The sequence below is a fragment of the Manacus candei genome, unplaced genomic scaffold, assembly GCF_025592945.1.
Source record: "Manacus candei isolate 608988 ecotype Guabito, Panama unplaced genomic scaffold, ASM2559294v1 h1tg000049l, whole genome shotgun sequence".
NCBI lineage: Eukaryota > Metazoa > Chordata > Aves > Passeriformes > Pipridae > Manacus > Manacus candei.
The window spans coordinates 10,901,544-10,919,823 of record NW_026138097.1 but is presented as its reverse complement, the minus strand read 5'-3'; the positions used below and the strand labels follow the sequence as shown (position 1 = coordinate 10,919,823).

Sequence of the window (18,280 nt, the reverse complement as noted above, 5' to 3'; positions counted from 1 at the left end):
TAGATTCCTTTTCTCCAGTGCATCTTACTGTCTGATGGGGATATTTAACATAAAGTCCTGTCTGCTCATACAAGGACACAGAAACCTCCCTAGGCTTCATGTGGGAATAGCATTTGTCAACCTGGTATAGTTTCTGTTTGCCACTCTGAAATATATTCTGCAAGCACCTCACTTCTGGTCATGGGCTTCTTTCCCATAGATGGTGATATTTTGGTGATTTTGTTTGTGTGACAGTTCACTTTGGGGCAAAATTAGTAATATAAATAGCAAACAATATTGAGTTGTTCCTCTCTAGCTAGGTTCTTGGATTACACTATATTCTCTAAATGCTTCATAAGCTTTGTAGAAATAAAACAAGTGTGGAAGTGGTTGTCTGGCTTTTCCCTTCTGGTGGAGAAGAAAATATGTACTTGTCCTTATTATCATTGTAAGTTTAAAATGCAACTGTGAGAAGCAGCAAGTCACTTCATAGGAAAACAAGCATTGCTACTGCTTAACCCAGTTTGCAGTTCATTAGTATGCCTCTGATAATATCTATGGTGTCAGTCTGAGTCCTGTGCCTGCAGTTTAACGTGTCCAGACCTTTCAGTGACTTTTAGTGGGGAGACCTAGTGGAGTGTATTGCTTTGATATAGCTCAAAAGAACTTTTATAGACTTGCTGTTCCTCTTCTTGAGAGGGGAGTTTTCTTGAATGTGTCTGAAACTACACAGTGCCTATAGATTGTATATTCCAGATCCATAAATATCTCCTAGACTAGTAGTACTGTGATATCTGAGACCATAATTACAGCTCTGGGCTCATGGATATCACAGGCACATATAAACAAAATACTGTGGCAGGCTGCCAGCGTTCTGTAAACTGAGTCCACTGGACCTCCTTGCGTATCCTAAAGCAGACATTGCCTTCAGCTTCATGAGGCTGAAAGTGGTTCTAGGTGTGAGCTCTTCTTCTGGATGCTCTCCTGGAGGTGATTACAGTTCTCTCCTCTCCTTCTGGCTTCTCCATGCCGAAGTGCAGCCCTGTGTAATGCACTTTACAAATTCTCCTCGTTACCCAACAGCCACAAATAACCTTACGTTCATTCCATCTTAAAATTAATCTTCTTTTGTTTGCAAAGAGAAACACTGAACAAAACAAAAAAGAACAGATCCAAAGAGAAAGGTAGCAATGATACTAAGCTCAGCCTCTAGCATTTTGTATTTCTGCTGAAGCAGAACTGAGCTCCAATGCTAGGCTACGAGCCTTCTCACTTGACAGAAGCACAGGTTGAGGGCCATTGTACACTGCAAATTTACTCAGTCATGGACAAACATTTACAGAAATGCTTGTGCCAAATAACTTTGTGCTGATCAGTAAGAAAATAGTGTTCACTAATCTTTTACTTTGCCTCTTTTAAATGATTTCAGCTCAGTGGGAACTGAGTGGGGATTACATTCATGAAGTAGATCACCGCTAGCAGATACTAAAACACTCAAAGAAAAAAAAAAAAGAGATGGTATCTCAAATTGCAAAGGACCTCATCCTTCCATTCTTGCTGAAGTAGGACTTTTCCAACTCCTAGTCTTCCGAGGAGGAACAGAGGTGCCAAGGAGAAATTTCTAGGCTTGAGAACATGACTAGACTAACAGCATTGCAAACACAGTTTCAAATGAAAAATGTAGCTATACAAAAAATATTTTCTTGGTAGAGTTTTCTACATCTCTTTGTATGTGTTGATACATGTACACTATGATATATGTGTTCCCCATTTCTTGTTCCTTTTATTCTATTATAATAATGAAAAAAATGTCATGAGTTGCCCAAGATCTGTGTGGCTTTCTACTGTACTTTTAGGGGAATCTGCTCAGTCTTCAAGGGGAAACCCAGAATTCATAATTAGTAATGTCATCAGTCTACCTGATTCTTTGAATGTCCTTGTTTCCTGCAAGTACAATTTCTGCTTTGGTGGAGTTTGGCCGAACTAACTGTGGAACCTACGAGTGTCCTTGTGCCTTGTGTTTCTGAGTGAGTCAACATCTCTGGAGTCCCAAAGCCAGCCAGCACCAGACACAGTGATTTGGGACATGTGAATCTGGCTTTTGCTACAGAATGGACAACCTCTCTGAACTAAGACAGTCTCACCCATGCTGTAGTCAAAGTAGTTTGTTTAAATTATATTTATATAAAACTTAATGAGAAATTCTGTACCTGTCTGACAGACTTCAAAGACCATAAATAAGGGCAATTGGGTGAGTCAGAGTAGGACTTACAGAACTGGAACTTGATAAGGTGTATTTTTTTGGTGCTGGTCTGGATCTGTTATCAGTGAAGACTGCGAAGTCAAGATATGCTGTTCATGAAAAATATAGCCAGCACTGTGGAAAAGTCAAGCTTGTGGGGGGGGGTTCATGCACACTAGAAAAAAATCCCCTGCATGGAGTTTCTTCCTGTGTATTAGATCTTGTTGTAGAAACGGCCATCATGGGGAGTTATTATATATGCTTTTTGTTGCAAGGAGAGACAAGATCATTGAATTATGGAATGGCTTGTGTTGGAAGGAACCTTAAAGACCATCTAGTTCCAATGTCCCTGCCATGGGCAGGGATACCTTCTGCTAGACCAGGTTGCTCAAAGCCCCATCCAACCTGGCCCTGAACACTCCCGGGGAAGGGACATTCACAAGTTTTCTGGGCAACCTGTTCCAGTGCCTCACTGCCCTCTGAATAAAGAATCTTTTCCTAATATCTAATGTAAATCTCTTCTAGTTTAAAACCATTCTCCCTTGTCCTATCACTATCTGCCCATGCAAAAAATACTTTCCTTCTTTTTACATGCCCCCTTTAGGTACTGGAAGGCCACAATGAGGTCTCTCTGGAGCCTTCCCTTTTCCAGGCTGAGCTCAGCTCTTTGAGCCTGTCTTCACAGGAGAGTCATTCCAGCCCTCTGATCTTCTTTGTGGCCCTCCTCTGGACCTGCTCTAACAGGTCCGTGTCTGTCTTGTGCTGTGTACCCTTGAGTTGAATGCAGTACTCCAGGTGGGGGTCTCACAAGGGCTAAATAGAGGGGCAGAATCACCTCTTTTGATCTGCTGCCCACCCCTCATTTGATGCAACTCAGGATGCAGTTGGTTTTCTGGACTGCAAGCACACACTGTTGGCTTATGTTCAGCTTTTCATCCACAAGAATCCGAAGTCATTCTCGGCAGGGCTACTCTCAATGAATTCTTCTCACAGTCTGTACTCTTGTCTGGCATTGCCTTGACCCATGTGCAGCACCTTGCACTTGGACTTGCTGAACTTCACTAACCTCTCATGGAGCCACTTCTCTAGTTTGTCCAGATGCAGATTAGGAGACAGAGTAAAGAATTACTTTTTATTAGATGGAAAAAAGTACCATTTTGCTGTCATGCTCATGTTTCTCCCCTTTAACTGAGACTGTCAGTACTTGTGTCTATTGCAAGCTTTTCTGCCTTTTGCTTTGTTGTAATAATGAGGAGAGGAAAGTGTAAGATATGAATCATTACTCAAGGAATGACTGGTGTCTGGATATCTGACAGAAGCTTTGAAGACATTCATGTTTGGTTTTAAAAACTATTGTATTTTCAGATAGCCAGGAATGAAACATGGAGATCTGAAAACATTTATGTGCCCTATACGTTTGCAAATGGAAAAATCGTTGCAACAAAAGAGCTGTATCTCTGTGTTCAGGGACTGAAACAATTCCTTCAAGACTACCTCTACTTATACTGTTATGTACTATATGTTGCTGTGGCTTAGGGGAGAATTCTTTGCACATGTGAATCATTCAAAATTGCATGCTCTAAACCCCTATGTGTACATTGAAGGAAAAACACATTCCATACCATCTAGAACACAGGCTAATCATTTGCACGCAAAGAAAATTCCAGAATTAAGTAGAAGCAGTGACACGCAGGCTGGCACTGGTTGTGTCGGAGCAGTAGATGGGAAAGTTCATGTGTTCCATATGTGCTTAATTTTTGAAACATTCTGATGGAGGTTGGGGAGACAATGAAGAAAAACAAGCTGGTCTTCCCCTTTTCAAAAAAAAAAAAAGGTTACAAAGAACAGTTATTGAGGAAAATGGGGGTTATTTACTATTGCACTCGCTGGAAGATTTTTCACAGCAGCAGGTGCTCTGCTAACCACTGATCCTGGAAGCCTTGCCCATGAGGCTTACCCATTGTAGGGTCCAAGATAGCATCCGTGGGGCCAGCAATACCTTGCTTACTGAAGTTTTGCACAACGGAGAAGATGCAATCTTGAACCTTCCTGACCTCTTCACAGTTGCACTGATGGGTTGAATGGTGAGGATTCTTCATCACAGTCTCCAGAGAGGATCTGTGGGAAGAGCAATCATGCCATTTGCCTGGAGTGAAGTAGAAGCCACATATATATATATATAATTTAGCCAATACTACTTTAAGGACGTGTATTTTTTGGATTGGTTATGTTTTTATTGCAAATACTCAAGCAGTGTGCATGGCTTGACCAATTTCAACCCCCTTGTTGACTTAGCTTTCCACATTTTGGGAGGATGGACCAACAAATGAAGGGAACATGAACTTGTGGGGAGAGAAGTTGAGAAAAAGTCAAGAATTCTTGCCCTTTTTCCTAGTTCTGCAACAACAAGGACAAAATGCCTATTGGAGAGCATTAGTTGTCATGGTTATAATTAAAAGACCAGCTAGCAGAAAGGTGTTTTTGGAAAGATTTCTGTAAGATCGTCATCCTATAATATAATAAGTCTATGACTTCTTTCAGTGCTCTGTTCTACATACTCATTTTTCTGAGGGTTTGGGAGGTGGGGCAACGTCTTTCAACTGTTCCTAGTTGCTTATCATTGCACACATAAGCAGGTCCATTGAAGCCATTGGGAACACTCCCACTGGCATGGCTTTGACTTCATGGCTAAGATCATGTAGACACTAGCCAGCTGGTACCAGATACTGAGACACTTGAGGCTGAAATCTTGCATGTTTACAGGTTGCTGTTCTCCATTGTAATTATTTTTGTAAAGAAGGTTGAAATTTGGAATTGAAGTGAAGGAATGATGAATACAAACCTCTAACTGCATTTGATGGACACTTCTGGTTTATTATATGTCTTGTACTAACATCTGGATTTCTAAGTAACTGCACTGAGACCATGAGAAACTGTGTTCCTTGTGCTTGACACGGTACAGACAAAAATCTTCCTTTGAATGCTTAAAACCTGAAACACGGAAACAGAAGGTGGATGTGGAAAATCAGGTGGGAGAGGGCAGGGTAGCAGCTGTGTGATAGACAGTGTCATCAGCCAAACTGCTGCAAGCTTTTTTACTCAAGTTCAAAAAAAGTAATATTTGTCTTATATAGTTAATAAAATGCAGAGCAAAATAAATCATGCTCTGTTAAAAATGTTTATTTATGAAAGTGGGAATATACAGTTGTTTTAAAAATACATGGCTGCTATAGTCAAGAGTGTAAGACTAATTTTAATTGAAGCTATTATTGTTATTCCAGCATAGTTTGCGGCTTCTATTCAGTAGCCTGTACGTGAGGCCTGTATGTTCAGAAGCATATATCAGAGGTCAGAAGTGCCCCAAATTCACATCCTGATTGATGAGGTGGGTGCATGGGGCTCATTCACACTGGGACAGTAGGTAATATGGAAGAAATCATCTGAAGCAGCACTCCCAGGAGCTGTCTCCCAGCATGCCGGGCTCATTCCTCTTCCCATGCATGGGCTGGAAAAGAGGGAGAGGAAATGTGGATACCGACAGAACAAGCAGACAGAAACTCAGTCAGGGGATTGTTACTGGAGTTTACTTCTCTTTTTCACCTCTGCAGATCAAGCAAGACATGAAGTGTGTTCGGTGCTCTGTCCTTTCCTCATCTCCAGCTGACTTTCGTAGGGCTCATTCAGGAACTGACCTAGGAGTGGCTTAGGTATACACTCTGGTTTAATTAGCAGTTGTGAAAAGCAGTAGTAGTAGTTACTTCAGTGAATGCATGTGCTTAGTTTCAAAACAGCCTCATGTCTGGATCCAAAGCTCTACTATTGTTTCTTGATGACTGTATTGTTTCTTGTAAAATTTCAGTATAGTCAGTAGCTATTCATGTTGTTTTCTTAATAGCAAATGTTTATATTAGAGATTGGCTTCCCCAAGGTCGAGTCATGAGATTTGACTCTCGGTCTTTGATTCATTGAATGTCCTTGTATCTAAGACTTAAAAGTTATCTCTGGGTAGTGTTTTCCACCAGCTTTCTAAGTCATTGAGGTGTATTTGGGTCAAGGGCAGTTTTCAATGTTTGAAATATTTTATCTTGGTTATCTTGAGTAGCATATTTATTCTATAATAATGAGCAGCATATTTGACTGTAAGATTAGATAGGGGCAAATTAAAACATTACATGTATTAGTTTTGTTCACTGAGCAGTCACACAGAAATTGCTATAATAGGAAAATTAACTTATTCTGTGACTTCTGTTGATGTCAATCTAAAGTTGCAAGAAAATTCTTTTCAATGCTTGTAGTGAACAGAAACTGTAGGACCATATTCTTGCAAGTTTGCAGTTTTTGTGGCCTGACAAAATGAAATGGCAGAGATGTTGAAAGTATCTTATTGCAAGCACTGAAAAAAACATTTCTCAGATCACCCCTGCTAAAAATAAATACACATTAATTTTTTTTGATAGATGTCTTTCAGTACATTTTGCAGAATTCAGTGAAGGATCAGTTTCATTGTTTCAGTCAGCTGAATTGTTCTTTGGCTTCTGGCAAACTCTGCATGCTTCTCTTGGCCATAAGAAGTCTCTTGCTGTCCCTTTTGAAGCCTGGCTTTGTGTCATGTCTCCATTTGCCCTGACCTGCTTGCCTTGCAGTCAGGACTCTGCTTGCTCCAGACACAGCTTTGGCTGTCTCCAGACCGGGGACCCTGAGAGCCCAATTAGTTTCTGTTAGAAGAAGAGTGCACACTATGAACACTCAGATAAAGCTGGTCTCTCTGTCAAATTAAGTTGCATTGCTTTCACTTTAACAATGTGTGTTTACAAATATCCTCTAAAAATCCTTGATGTTAGAACAGGCCAATGTCACAAATATCTTCTGAACACACCCTATCTAAACTGTAAACATTTCAGCTCAAGGATTTAGCATATCCCAAGGTTTTGTTTTCCGATTAACAAAAATAAACATTTTTTCTGTGTCAAAGGCAAATTGTTACATCTGACTTCCTATTCCTGTTTCAGCAGGGACAGCTAGCCAAATCATCAACCCACTTGACCTCCCAAAAGCTCAATTCCTGTTACTTAGTAAATGCTACAGTTACCAAAAACCTTCATGTGATCAGAAAGAAAGATCTATCATTTTATCATTAACGTTTAGAAGAACGTACTTTTATTTAATAGTGGTAATCTTGTCAACAGGATGTTAAAATTAAAGTGCACCAAACTAGTTTGGGTGGAAATTCCTTGTAGCTTAGCATTATGAAATGTTGTATAGTGACATTAAGAATGGGGGATGTTACTTAGAAAACCTTTAGAGTTTAATCTTAGACTTGGTAACCAATACTTGGAATTCCACTTGGTAAAATTTTGTTGTTTGAATGTGTTTTGGAAATATTTGGAAATGTTTGATGCCAAAACATTTAAGTTCTGTCATCTGACTGCACTTTATCTGTTGCATTGCATTTTGTCCTGATCAACTTTGCTTAGCTCTGTGACCAGGGTGAACATAAAACCTCAGAAGAATCGTACCATTGACCTCCCTGTGGGACTAGACGTGTCACCATAGCCCGTGCCTATGGCTGGCACCATCATACTGCTCAGGCATAGTAAGTTTGATACATCTGGGTCACTCCAAGACTGCCCACAGGCCTGCCCAGGATTCATATTCAGTAGATCTGGTTCAGGAAGCTGTAGCTTTCCAGCCTGTTAGTGTTGATAGAGCTGTATCCTGACCTTTGATATGTCCTAGTTCAAGCACAGAACTGAGTGAAGGTGGCGGCTTCTGTGATTCGATGGTCTCACCACATCCCATGCAGAAGGGCTTATTCCCATCCTCATGGATTCAATTAATATTGCCATTGTGTGGCTCCTGTCAGTACTGAAAAGAGTTGAAGACCCTGTTTGGATCATACACTTGAGTTTAGTAACAGGTTGCATTTTTATTTTTCAGTTTACATGTTTTCTTCTTTAGGTGATCAGAAAGTGCTTTTCCTAGCTGCCTTTCAGCTTGGGGTAACATTTATTTCGCCATTAGCTATTAGATTCCATCTTCTTGGACTCCCTAGCTTTTTAGGAATGGAAGGAGGAAAATCCCACTCCCCCCCCCCATTCTAAAGCAGTAGTGCAAGGAAATACATAGATTCCCACAACTGCAGAGTCACATCTGTCTTGGAAAGAAAAAAAAGTGGTTTGTTATATTCAATTAATATCCATGGTCTTCTTGCAAAAAAACCCCAAAAAAACCCAACAACAAAACAAAATACACCCCCCCCCCCCCGAAACAAACCTCCTTGAGGACATATTGATGTAAGGTCCCTAGAAGCTACTGGGAAGAACTGGTGTTCTAAAATCTCAAAGTTATTCATACCTCACAGAACTACAGTACAGTAGAGATGTTCCCTGACAACTGTACTCTCAAAGACTTGTGGAGACTGATATGTATGTGCCCTAATGACATTCAGATTTACTAGAATGTTTTGAAATTACTGGGTGCATGTGAGATTTGGGAAGCTCTTCAATGTGTATTTTAAGTATCCTGAAGTGCTGGTATAAAAATTCCTAGTAGGAAGCTGGATGATATTTTTAATTACCATAGTCTATCCCTTAACATTTTTTTTTTTTGTGCAAGAGGCTTCCCACTCGCTACGTTATTTTAAAAGCATTTGATTTATTTATTTTTTGGTTGCTAGCATGATATGAAAATACTCCATATAGCTACTGATTCTTGAACAGTGGCTCAAAGTTTATTTTTTTTCTCCAGGCATTCCAATGAAAACAAGTGAGAGAAATTGCCTTTGGTGTGTTCTCGTGTACCAGAGAGCACATTTACTTAGGCTGCTTGTTCTATGAACAAGTTTTCTGGCAATAAAAATTTTACAGTGCAGAAGTCTGTCATGAAATATTATATATCTGACTTTTCTTAAGCCCTGCTCAAAGAGAACAGATATTGAAATACTTCCATTCTCTCTAATGCTTCGGCTTGGTAACATATTATGGTAATCCAGAAATGGGTTTTCCTTGTACATGTGTGTAATCAAGTGCTTGCTGTATTAAGGCACAGATGTAATACAGTAATTCTGAGTATATTAAAAATGTATTTAAAATGAAACCTTCTATTTGTGGATCTGGCTGGCTTTTTTGAGACCATAATTTCAGAAAATCCAAGTACTCGTTTAACTTGTTAATAATCTCATTGCAATAAAGCAGAACATTCAGGCTTTGACACAGAGGAGCACTTAAACATATGATTAAATGTCCTTCTTGAAGATGAAGGCCTTCAGAAATTGGAGCTTTAATCATGTGTTTTACAGCATAACTGAATCACTGCCTGATAAGTAATGCTATATGGACTAGAGAGGTAACTCTGTGTAGGCAGTGCATATCAAAAAGTTTAATTAATGTATTGTGGTTTAGTGGTCTGTCTGTTAGACCACAGAAGTACTAAGGCACTTGATTCAGACTAATTCTTTGTGCAGATCTGCTGAGTTTAAAAAAGCTGTCTTAAAAGTGAATTTTGAATAACATTATCTTGAGAGAGTTGGGACAGCTAAAGACTTGTAACCAAAACTGGTATTGATGGGGTTTTGTTGAAATTGATAGAAGTGTAAGTTTCTGACAGCTGCTTTCACGTGTCCTAATTTCATAGCTCAGTGTATTTCTTGTGATATGACCCCATTATCTTAATTCCACTCTGTTATATTTTTAAATCTTTCTATAATTGCTCTTTTTCTCCAAGGGCCTGACTTTTAGCATTGGTTTTTAACACTCATATTTTTCAGGTAGTTTCCTTTTCCTATTTTATTTTTTGAGGAGGGAACCTTAGTTACAGGAAACAACAGAATCCTGAGCTGAACAATGGCAAAACAGGTTTTTGTAGGGCACTGAAGTAATTTCACAATGGGTGGAGTACTTTAAAAATCTCTAGGGCATGACAAAGAATTACTTGCAGTGCTTGCAAATGATTCTTCAAGAAAGTTCAGTAATAGCCGGTACATTAAATAGGAGTGTAGCACACGTGCTTTGAGTTTGTTTTGATACTAAAATGTTTTTTGTAAAATGGGGAAGTGCTGTGCTGCATGTTAGGCCCACAGGTGTCCTTAGACCTCTTTACAGTCCCACCTTATGTATGCAAGTCCACATACCTGGGTGCTGGTTTATGGCAAGCCTAGGGTATACTGGGGCAGAGGGACCTGTCAGGTCTCACCCTGCCCACAGGACAGACTCAGGTGCATGCCAGCCCACAGGGAAAGCACATAAAGGACCACTTTTGTTTCATTAATGTTTCCTGGAACAATGTGCCTCATATTTGTACCTTTCTTGGCTTCCTTTAAACTCTGATTGCAGCTAAAAACATACAGCTTGACTAACTTCAGCAGAATTGTTTGTAAACACAAGACTTGAAGTAGCTTCTCCAAGAGCTCTGTTGTTGCAATTGGATGCAGCAGGTGAAAAATGAAAGGATGACTTATGGTACTGAACAAAATCCATTCATTCTCCTTCAGCTTCAGTACAGAAGGCTTTAATGATTCTATGTGATGTTTCTAAATAGTAAAAGTCACATTCAGACACATTTTTTTAGCTAAATACAGTGAGTTGATTGCGGGCACATGGACAATGTCTTTCTGATGTTGCAGCTCATGAGGCTGCCTGGCTTGTTTGCTCTATCCCAAATACAGAGTAACTTCTGTATTTTGGTAGTAGTCTTGGTTTGAGGCAGCTGGGCAGACTCAAGCGAGCCTTTGTGTGACTGCAACAAGGATGTTACCTTACAATTCATGCTTATAGGGAAAGTTTCAGCCCTAGGTTGCATTGATTTTTGACATCTCAATGGAGCTATGGTGGCTTGACCTTGGCTGTCTGCCAGACACCCACCCAGCTGCTCTTTCACCCCCATTTCAGGGGGTTAGTAGTTTCCACTCGGGACACCAACGCCAGGATTTCAAAGGGTACCTGTCTAGAAGCAGGCACAGCAAATATTTGCTGGTAGGAAGTAATTTTCAAGGCTAGACATCAGACACTGTGGTGTCAGGGGCCCTGAAGGCATACAAGTTCTGTATTCCTTCTTCCAGTGCTCTTGTTCTGTTTTTCATATTTCATTCAAAGTCTCCACTGCTTTCGTGTTAATGTTTCTGCTTGTACTTATCCTTCTTAGCCCTTTTTCCTTTGAGCGCACTCTAATGTTTCCTTGCTTACAGATAGTGTTGAAACGTTTCTGTGCTATGTGAAAGCACAAAGCTTTGTCATGTTCCATAGACAAAGCAAAAGTGTCCGCAGGCAGACAAATGAAAAGGAAATGTTAACAGGTCTGAGCACTCGGCAAACTGTGGTCCTGGTGACTGTGCAGTTTACGCCCTCCTAGGGCTGACCCCACATAGCTCGCTCACATTTACTCAGACTTTCTGGTCCTGCCTTATCCTGTGGCATCAATACCGTTAACGTCAGAGCCAGGGAAGTATGAGTCCTCTTATGAGGCAGGTAACATACAATTTGAGGAAAGATGTCCAGTTTCCTGGAAATCCTGTGCAATGAATAAAGGAGCATGATTTGTGTTTGTGTGCATGCATGTGACTGATAAAAGTATGTTAAAAAAGTGGATCTTTAAAGGTCCTAAGTACGCACACTGGAGTACGTTTGACCCTTCCTTGCCACTGATTTATGCTGGTGCAGGATTCTCTGGGTTAGAATGTCCTTGAAATGTGTTTATCCATTTTCCACAACATCTCATGGAGCCTGTGTTGCTGTACAGGGGAGGTTTTTGTGATCAATTAGGGGCTGCATCACAGTTGCAGTAACACTTTTCTTCCTTTGCTTGGGATGCTAACCTAAGTGGGTCATTTGTGTTTGTAAGCATGAAAGGGAAGATTTTAGTGCTTAAAAATGTATTTTATTTATATGAGGATCCATTGTTTTCCAGAGACTTCTCATTTACTTTTATTTCAGGCCACTTTACTGATCTAACCAAATATGGAATGGTCTTTTCCTCTTTGTCCCCAACTCATTCTTCAGTGACTCCCTCTTCCCCTGCACAACACGTACATCTACGGTGGAGTTTTTTTTTTCAGCCTAACCTATTGGCAACTTACTTGTAATTACAATAGGAATTTTAATTCACTGTAAAGAGAACTGATGGATGTATAATTAACTAATGACAGTCTGTGGGACTAAGCATAGCAAAGTGAAAGCCATAAAAGTCCAGAGCAACTGAGGTAAAACTTCATGCCTTCTCTGCAGCACATGGAAAAGTGAGTTCTGCCAGGCTGGTAAAGTTGAGGAGATAGTTTGAGAGCTTCGGGGAGGACAATCATCTTGAAGTGTTGGTAAAGAGCAGAAGAAGGAGCAGAGGGTGAGAACTGGAGGATGACCTGCATCTTTCTCTCCCCATTTTTTCCACTGTGATCTCATAATGAGAATGAACCTCCTATGCAGATCTGATTTCAGAGGCCAGATGCTGTTGGATAGGGCTACCCTTCTCCATAACCCTTAACTCTTCCCCCTGCATGTGTCCATTGGCAGCAGTAGCAGAAGTCCCAACTCTGCTGTGCAGACACAGAGACAGTGGGTCGGGTTGCCCTGGGAAAAGGAGAAGGCCAAGAAGGCCATGCATCTGCTTCCCCTTGGACAGGCAGGCTTTCAGTGCTAACAGGATGGCTTTGCCTGTGCCAGCCTGATCCAGAGAACTGCTTGTGGACAAGCTGGCCTCTCAGGGAGTATGGGGGAATTTTGTTCCTAATAGCCATGGTGCTTCTCCTTCAGGGGCTGAGCAGGCAGGACGCGGAGCTGTCTCCTTGTCTCTGATTCTGTTTGTTCTGTTTGATGAACTCCGATGAGGTTATTGAGGCTGCGGTGAGGTGAGCCTGACCTGTCTGGGGACTGGATCCTCTGGTCTGCCAGGTTTGCTTGGTATTGTCTGCTGGAGATTTCCATGGGGTGCTCTGCCTGTTTTAAGGAGAATCTCAGCTCTGTTCTGGAATCCTGGTGTGAGGGAAAGATGAGTGTGTGGAGGGACAGGGAGCAAAACTGAATTTAACCTACAGTCTTCAGAAACAAGCGTTATCATAATGACAATGGGATGTCATAATGAGTCCCTACAGCCATCATACTGTGGCATGTGGTTGCTACTAGGGCAGAGTGGTGTATCAGGAGCCTGCTCTTCACTGTCACTGTTGCTGTTGCACTGAGTCCTGGATTTAGGCCATCTAAAATTAGCCCCCAGCCCTAAACCTCAGTCATATACCTGAATCTTCCTACAGCTGCCTTAATGCTGCCTGCATGCAGGGTCATAACCCTCTTGGTTATAAAAAGAACACTGACTTGGGAAAGAGCTGTATCCATTTTCTATCTGTTCTCACATCCTGAAATACTGTCCTTTTGTGCATCCCTCCTTTTAACATTGTTACCTTTTACCGTGTAAATGAAGAAACTTCAGATCTGTGCAGGGTGGTGATGAGTAGCTCCCTGTACAGATGCAGCTGATGTTGAAAAGCAACCTGAGTAAAAATGTTAAAATTCCCCTAAATACTGAGATAATGTCTAGCACGTAGTTTTAAATAACAGGTAGTTCTTGATCCGCCATAGCGTTTCCAGTGACTCAGTGTCCCCCCCCCCCCCACTCCCTTGCAGTAATTACAGAGGAGTATTGTAATTCCTGACTCAGAGGGAGGCTTCCTTTCAAGGTTTTTGCCTGTGCTGGAGTTCCAGCTCTGCAGCTGTATGGAAAAATTGTGGGGGACATCATGGTAGCAGATCCCAGGACTGCACCAACAATAATGTAGGACTGGCACATTTTTGAACTAGTGATAGGAAGCCATAAAATGGAGAGTTTGTTTTGGATTTGTGATCAGGAATTCGGTTGCCAGAATCTTGGCTATGACTCTTGTATCTCTTGAAACTGGGTGCTTACAACAAAGACATCCCAAGGTACAAATCTGGTGGCTTCTCTGACAGGCTAGGCTAAAAATCTTCAAAGTGAAAAAATTAGAAAGGAGTAAGTGTGCTCTGACCCAGATTTGTTGTGGTTGCACGACATTTGAAAGTAAAGTGTGTTCCTGCAGATTGTGGGAGCACAAGTCATGAAGCTTAGGGGACAGGTCTGGGGCTGGGGCTCACTGTGCATCAGATTATGAAATGGAAACTGTAGGGAAGGGTTCCATGTGCATTGACCACTTGAACTCCATGAGCCTCATTATTTCTCCTTCTATGGAGGAATTCAGCAGGTGCTGCAAGTCAGTAAGTCACATACACACTGACTATCTGCAGCTGGCCTGGCTGCTCTGGGAGCCGCAGAATGGCAGCAGGGACATGCTGCCAAATGTGACCTGACAGCCCTGCCACAAGGACACTCAGGACTGCAGGGAAGGCCAGCAGAAGTGGACCAAAGGGCTTGAGTCTCCTGTTTATCTTGTGAGATGTCAAATCTGACAGGCACATGGATGGGTCTTGATCGGTTTTGTGTTCAGGCAACCTCCATTCGTGATGTAGATCTTTAGGTTTAGTGAAGATGCACTCTTGGTGCCTCTGCAAGCAGCTGTGTACAGCTGGCCACCACGTCTCTGCTTGTAACAAGTAGGTGTGAAGGTCATCTTGCCACCACCTAAGTGTGTTCAGAAGCAGGTCTTTGAAAATTGGGTCAAGTTTCTTAGAGACAGGAATAGATTTTCCTGTGCCTTAAATGCTGCAGTGAACCCCACTGTCTATGTTGAGGCAAATAAAATCTGCAAATGTGCTTTGCATTGTTTCAGCTTAAGCTTGAGGATATTCTTTTTAATTCTTTTTTCAGTGTTACTGTGAAGGTATGAGGGTCTTGAAATTTTTTATGATTATGGTGCAGTGTTTTCAAATGCTGAGGCCATAAAACATTACCTCTGAGCATGATATTTCCATTTTTTGCTCATCAAAGAATAGAAATTTCTTCCCTAACCACTGCTGTGACATGTGTGGTAAAAACATGGCTATTCTGAGCATCTTCCTGTCAAAGTGTTAGTGCACTTAGTTCTTGGTTCACAAACCTCAGTTAGATGCCTAGGAGCCCTACGAAATAAATAGAAGATCTGGATGCCGGGGAGTGGGATGCACAAAAGCTACTGTCTGGCATCATCAAGGCAAAGCAGAAAAGAGGACTGCACATGAAATACTCTTACTCATTTGTATTTAAGTTTCAGCCCTGTATGAAGTAGGACATGCAATCTGAAACCTTTTCCTGGGTTTAGATGCTTTCACTATCCATCTTGCAGTAGACTACCAGCTTGCTATCTCAGTGACAACTCATGGAGAAGGTGGAGTACATGGTACCCACCATTTACATTACAAACTGAATATTTGAGATGCTTGCCTGGAAAGTGAGAATCTGTTCTTGTCTTGCACTGCTCAGGGAAGCTCCTGAGCCATCAGATGAAATAGTGTGAGTAGAGACACTAACTGGAACTGTGTGGGTGCAACGAAGACTGAAGGATCTCGTAGGGATAGGAGGGGAATGACTCATTTGAAAAGGCAGAGTGATATATATCTATGTACATATGAATCAGTTAATTTTTTTAATTAACAGTTTATTTTCCCAAATCATGTCCCTGCTCCTAGGACTTCGGTGAGGGCTCTGACCAGTATACTGTTGCATGTAATATAGGTAATGCCCCATCTGTATGAGTTTTGGTTTGTGTTTGTTTGGTTTTTTCTTTAATTTGATGTTAAGCAGCCTGACTGCAATGCTTTGTGCCAGTAAGATGAATGTTCTCAGAGAACGCAGCCAAGTTCAGGTCTTTTGATGAGATAGGCTCTCAGTCACCTTCTTTATAAATTTTGAGTGGCCTGAAGTGGGAGACTGGCCCTAAGATGCCAAGTAGTACATTTGGGTGTGGTGGTGCTTTTATGGGTTTTAGATGTAAATTCACAGGCCTATAGAAGTGACTACATGGCTTGTGTGATGTTTCAGCTATCAATTTCTCTTTTCAGGCTGAGTGGACTATTAATGACTGAATGGGCTCTGCTGGGAAGGCTTGTCCTCACACCATGACAGCTGATGTGTCAGAAGCTGGAGAGCTAGCTCTGGAGCCTCTACTCACTTGCAAGCTATGTCTCTGTGAATATTCCCTGGATAAGATGACCACCCTTCAGGAATGCAGCTGCATCTTTTGTACAGCGGTAAGATCTACAATGCCTTTACATTACAGAAGCAGGGTAATGGAAGATAGAACTGTGAAATGTGATTGCTTGTCTTGTACAAGAAGCATATGTTACCCATGCTGACAGAGGATGCTTTTCTAAAGAGCATGTGGTGTTAGTCTGTCTTGCCTTATTTAAAAGATTTCTCTGTCATTCTGGTTTTGAAAATTCATAACTCTAACAGATGGTCCCATAGCAAATAATAACAAATCCCAGTAATAAATGGGAAAAAAGATGCATTTTAAGACTGTTGGAGAACATACACAGTCTGTATGTAATCTCAGTATTTATTTTTTCTGAAGCAAAATCTTGAAACATCATAAGATAGAGGTGTTGTTTCCCTGTTATCATTTTCTGAGTTCTCAGAGACATTTAAAGTCTTCTACTTAACTTTTAAGGACAATCAAAAAACCTAAACAAAAATGAACCTTGGCCTATTGAACCTTTGCCTCTCTGCAGTCTGTGCTGCAGAGATGTTGCCCAGGTCATGCATTGCCTATGGTTGTAAGTAAAGACTTTCTGTCCTGCAAATTCAGATCAAATAAAGCTGGTGGAAATGATAAAGGGAGAGGTTGAGTGAACTGATAAGAGCCCTACAGATAGTAACAGTCTTCTGGTCTCTTTGTCAGCATGCAAAAATGGGTGTAGTTTCTCTGGTGATAGTGACTTTGATGTGGCTAACTAATGGATTTTGGAAACAGGTCAGAAGTCACTGGAGGATGTTGGTGTTGGTTTTGTGTTTTTTTTTTAACTCCCAAATAAATGTACCCGGCTTTATTTTTTTAACAATGAATTGTGGATAAGCATCAGTCAAGTATGTTTAAGTTTTATCCTTGGTTGTTTGAACTCATAGAAGAAATTTGATATTTGTGAAGCCATCTTGAGTGAAAATATCTTCACTTACGCTGAACTCAGGGTAGCTTAAATAGGATGACAATCTATTGTGTGCTTCAAGAAACTAGGGTAAGATTGATTAATATGCATTTCAACCTGATGTTCCTGAAGTTTGTTTCCCATACTGACTTCACAAAACAATTTTGTATTTTAGTTCGTAACAAAAATTTTAAGAGCACATACCTAAAAGATTAGGTAGGAAGATGCTGCTTTAAATTGAAAAAAAAATAAATGGAGAAGTTGATACTTCTACAGTGGTCCCATTCTTCTCTAAGAACTCAGTGTCTCTGATTTAGTATCATTAATGGCACATTAACTCAATGTTAGCTGCGTGGAGTAATCCTTCTGCCCTTGGAGAAAGGAGAGTTGCTGAGGCCTGTGCCAGGAAGAGCTGGCCTCTCTGCTCCTCCAGGACACTGGCCAAAGGGAGAGGTTGGTGATGGCTTGGAGTTGTTGCTGTCCCCACCTATTGTTCCCTGTCGGTGCCACAGCTTCCACCTCATCCACACATCCCTTACCTGGCCAGTAGCAAGAAGAGCATCTCCTGTGAGCTTGGCTCTCCAGTGCCATGACAGCGACGTGGAGACTGCAGTCACAGTTGTTTGCCATCTGTGCAAACTTCACTGACTTTGTCTAAACCAAGAGCCAGCCATGAGTGAGTGCTGAATGCAGCTGGGAGAAGCTTTTAGACATGCTCTATTTATTTCAGTGGGTGTAATATGTCTCAACTGTGCTTATGCTCCACGTCTACCCTTTGTCTGACTGTTGTTGTCTGTGTCTGAATGTCCTCCCGATGGACATGTCTGGGCTGATGAAATAGAGACGTGTAGAACTTGCATCCTGTAACAAGAGGGGTTCTGGAAACTTTTAACCTGGCTTTATGGCTTTCTGTCTTGAATCCAGAGCAGTTTCTGTGAGGCCATATGAGTTGCTTACTCGAGCAGCCTCCATAGAGCAGTGTCAGAAGCAGCTTGACACAAAGTGCCTCGGTGCTGGGGCTTGCATGGGAGATTGCTCGGGGCAC

The 18,280-nt window shown here is 41.3% G+C and overlaps 2 protein-coding genes across 9 annotated transcripts in view; one reads left to right on the top strand and one right to left on the bottom strand.

The window, feature by feature from the left end:
• The window catches only part of DEK (DEK proto-oncogene), a 623,200-nt gene that overhangs the window by 63,929 nt on the left and 540,991 nt on the right, over positions 1-18,280 (bottom strand). The window lies entirely within an intron of this gene.
• Positions 1-18,280, top strand: part of RNF144B (ring finger protein 144B) — a 107,058-nt gene that overhangs the window by 43,996 nt on the left and 44,782 nt on the right. For 7 of the 8 annotated variants that reach the window (XM_051799246.1, XM_051799244.1, XM_051799245.1 and 4 more), the window contains exon 2: positions 16,153-16,341. In XM_051799246.1, the coding sequence (XP_051655206.1) occupies positions 16,177-16,341 (165 nt within the window). In that variant the 5' untranslated portion in view covers positions 16,153-16,176. Of the gene's footprint in view, positions 1-16,152; positions 16,342-18,280 lie in introns of those variants that run through there. The other variant, XM_051799251.1, reaches the window with a different exon arrangement.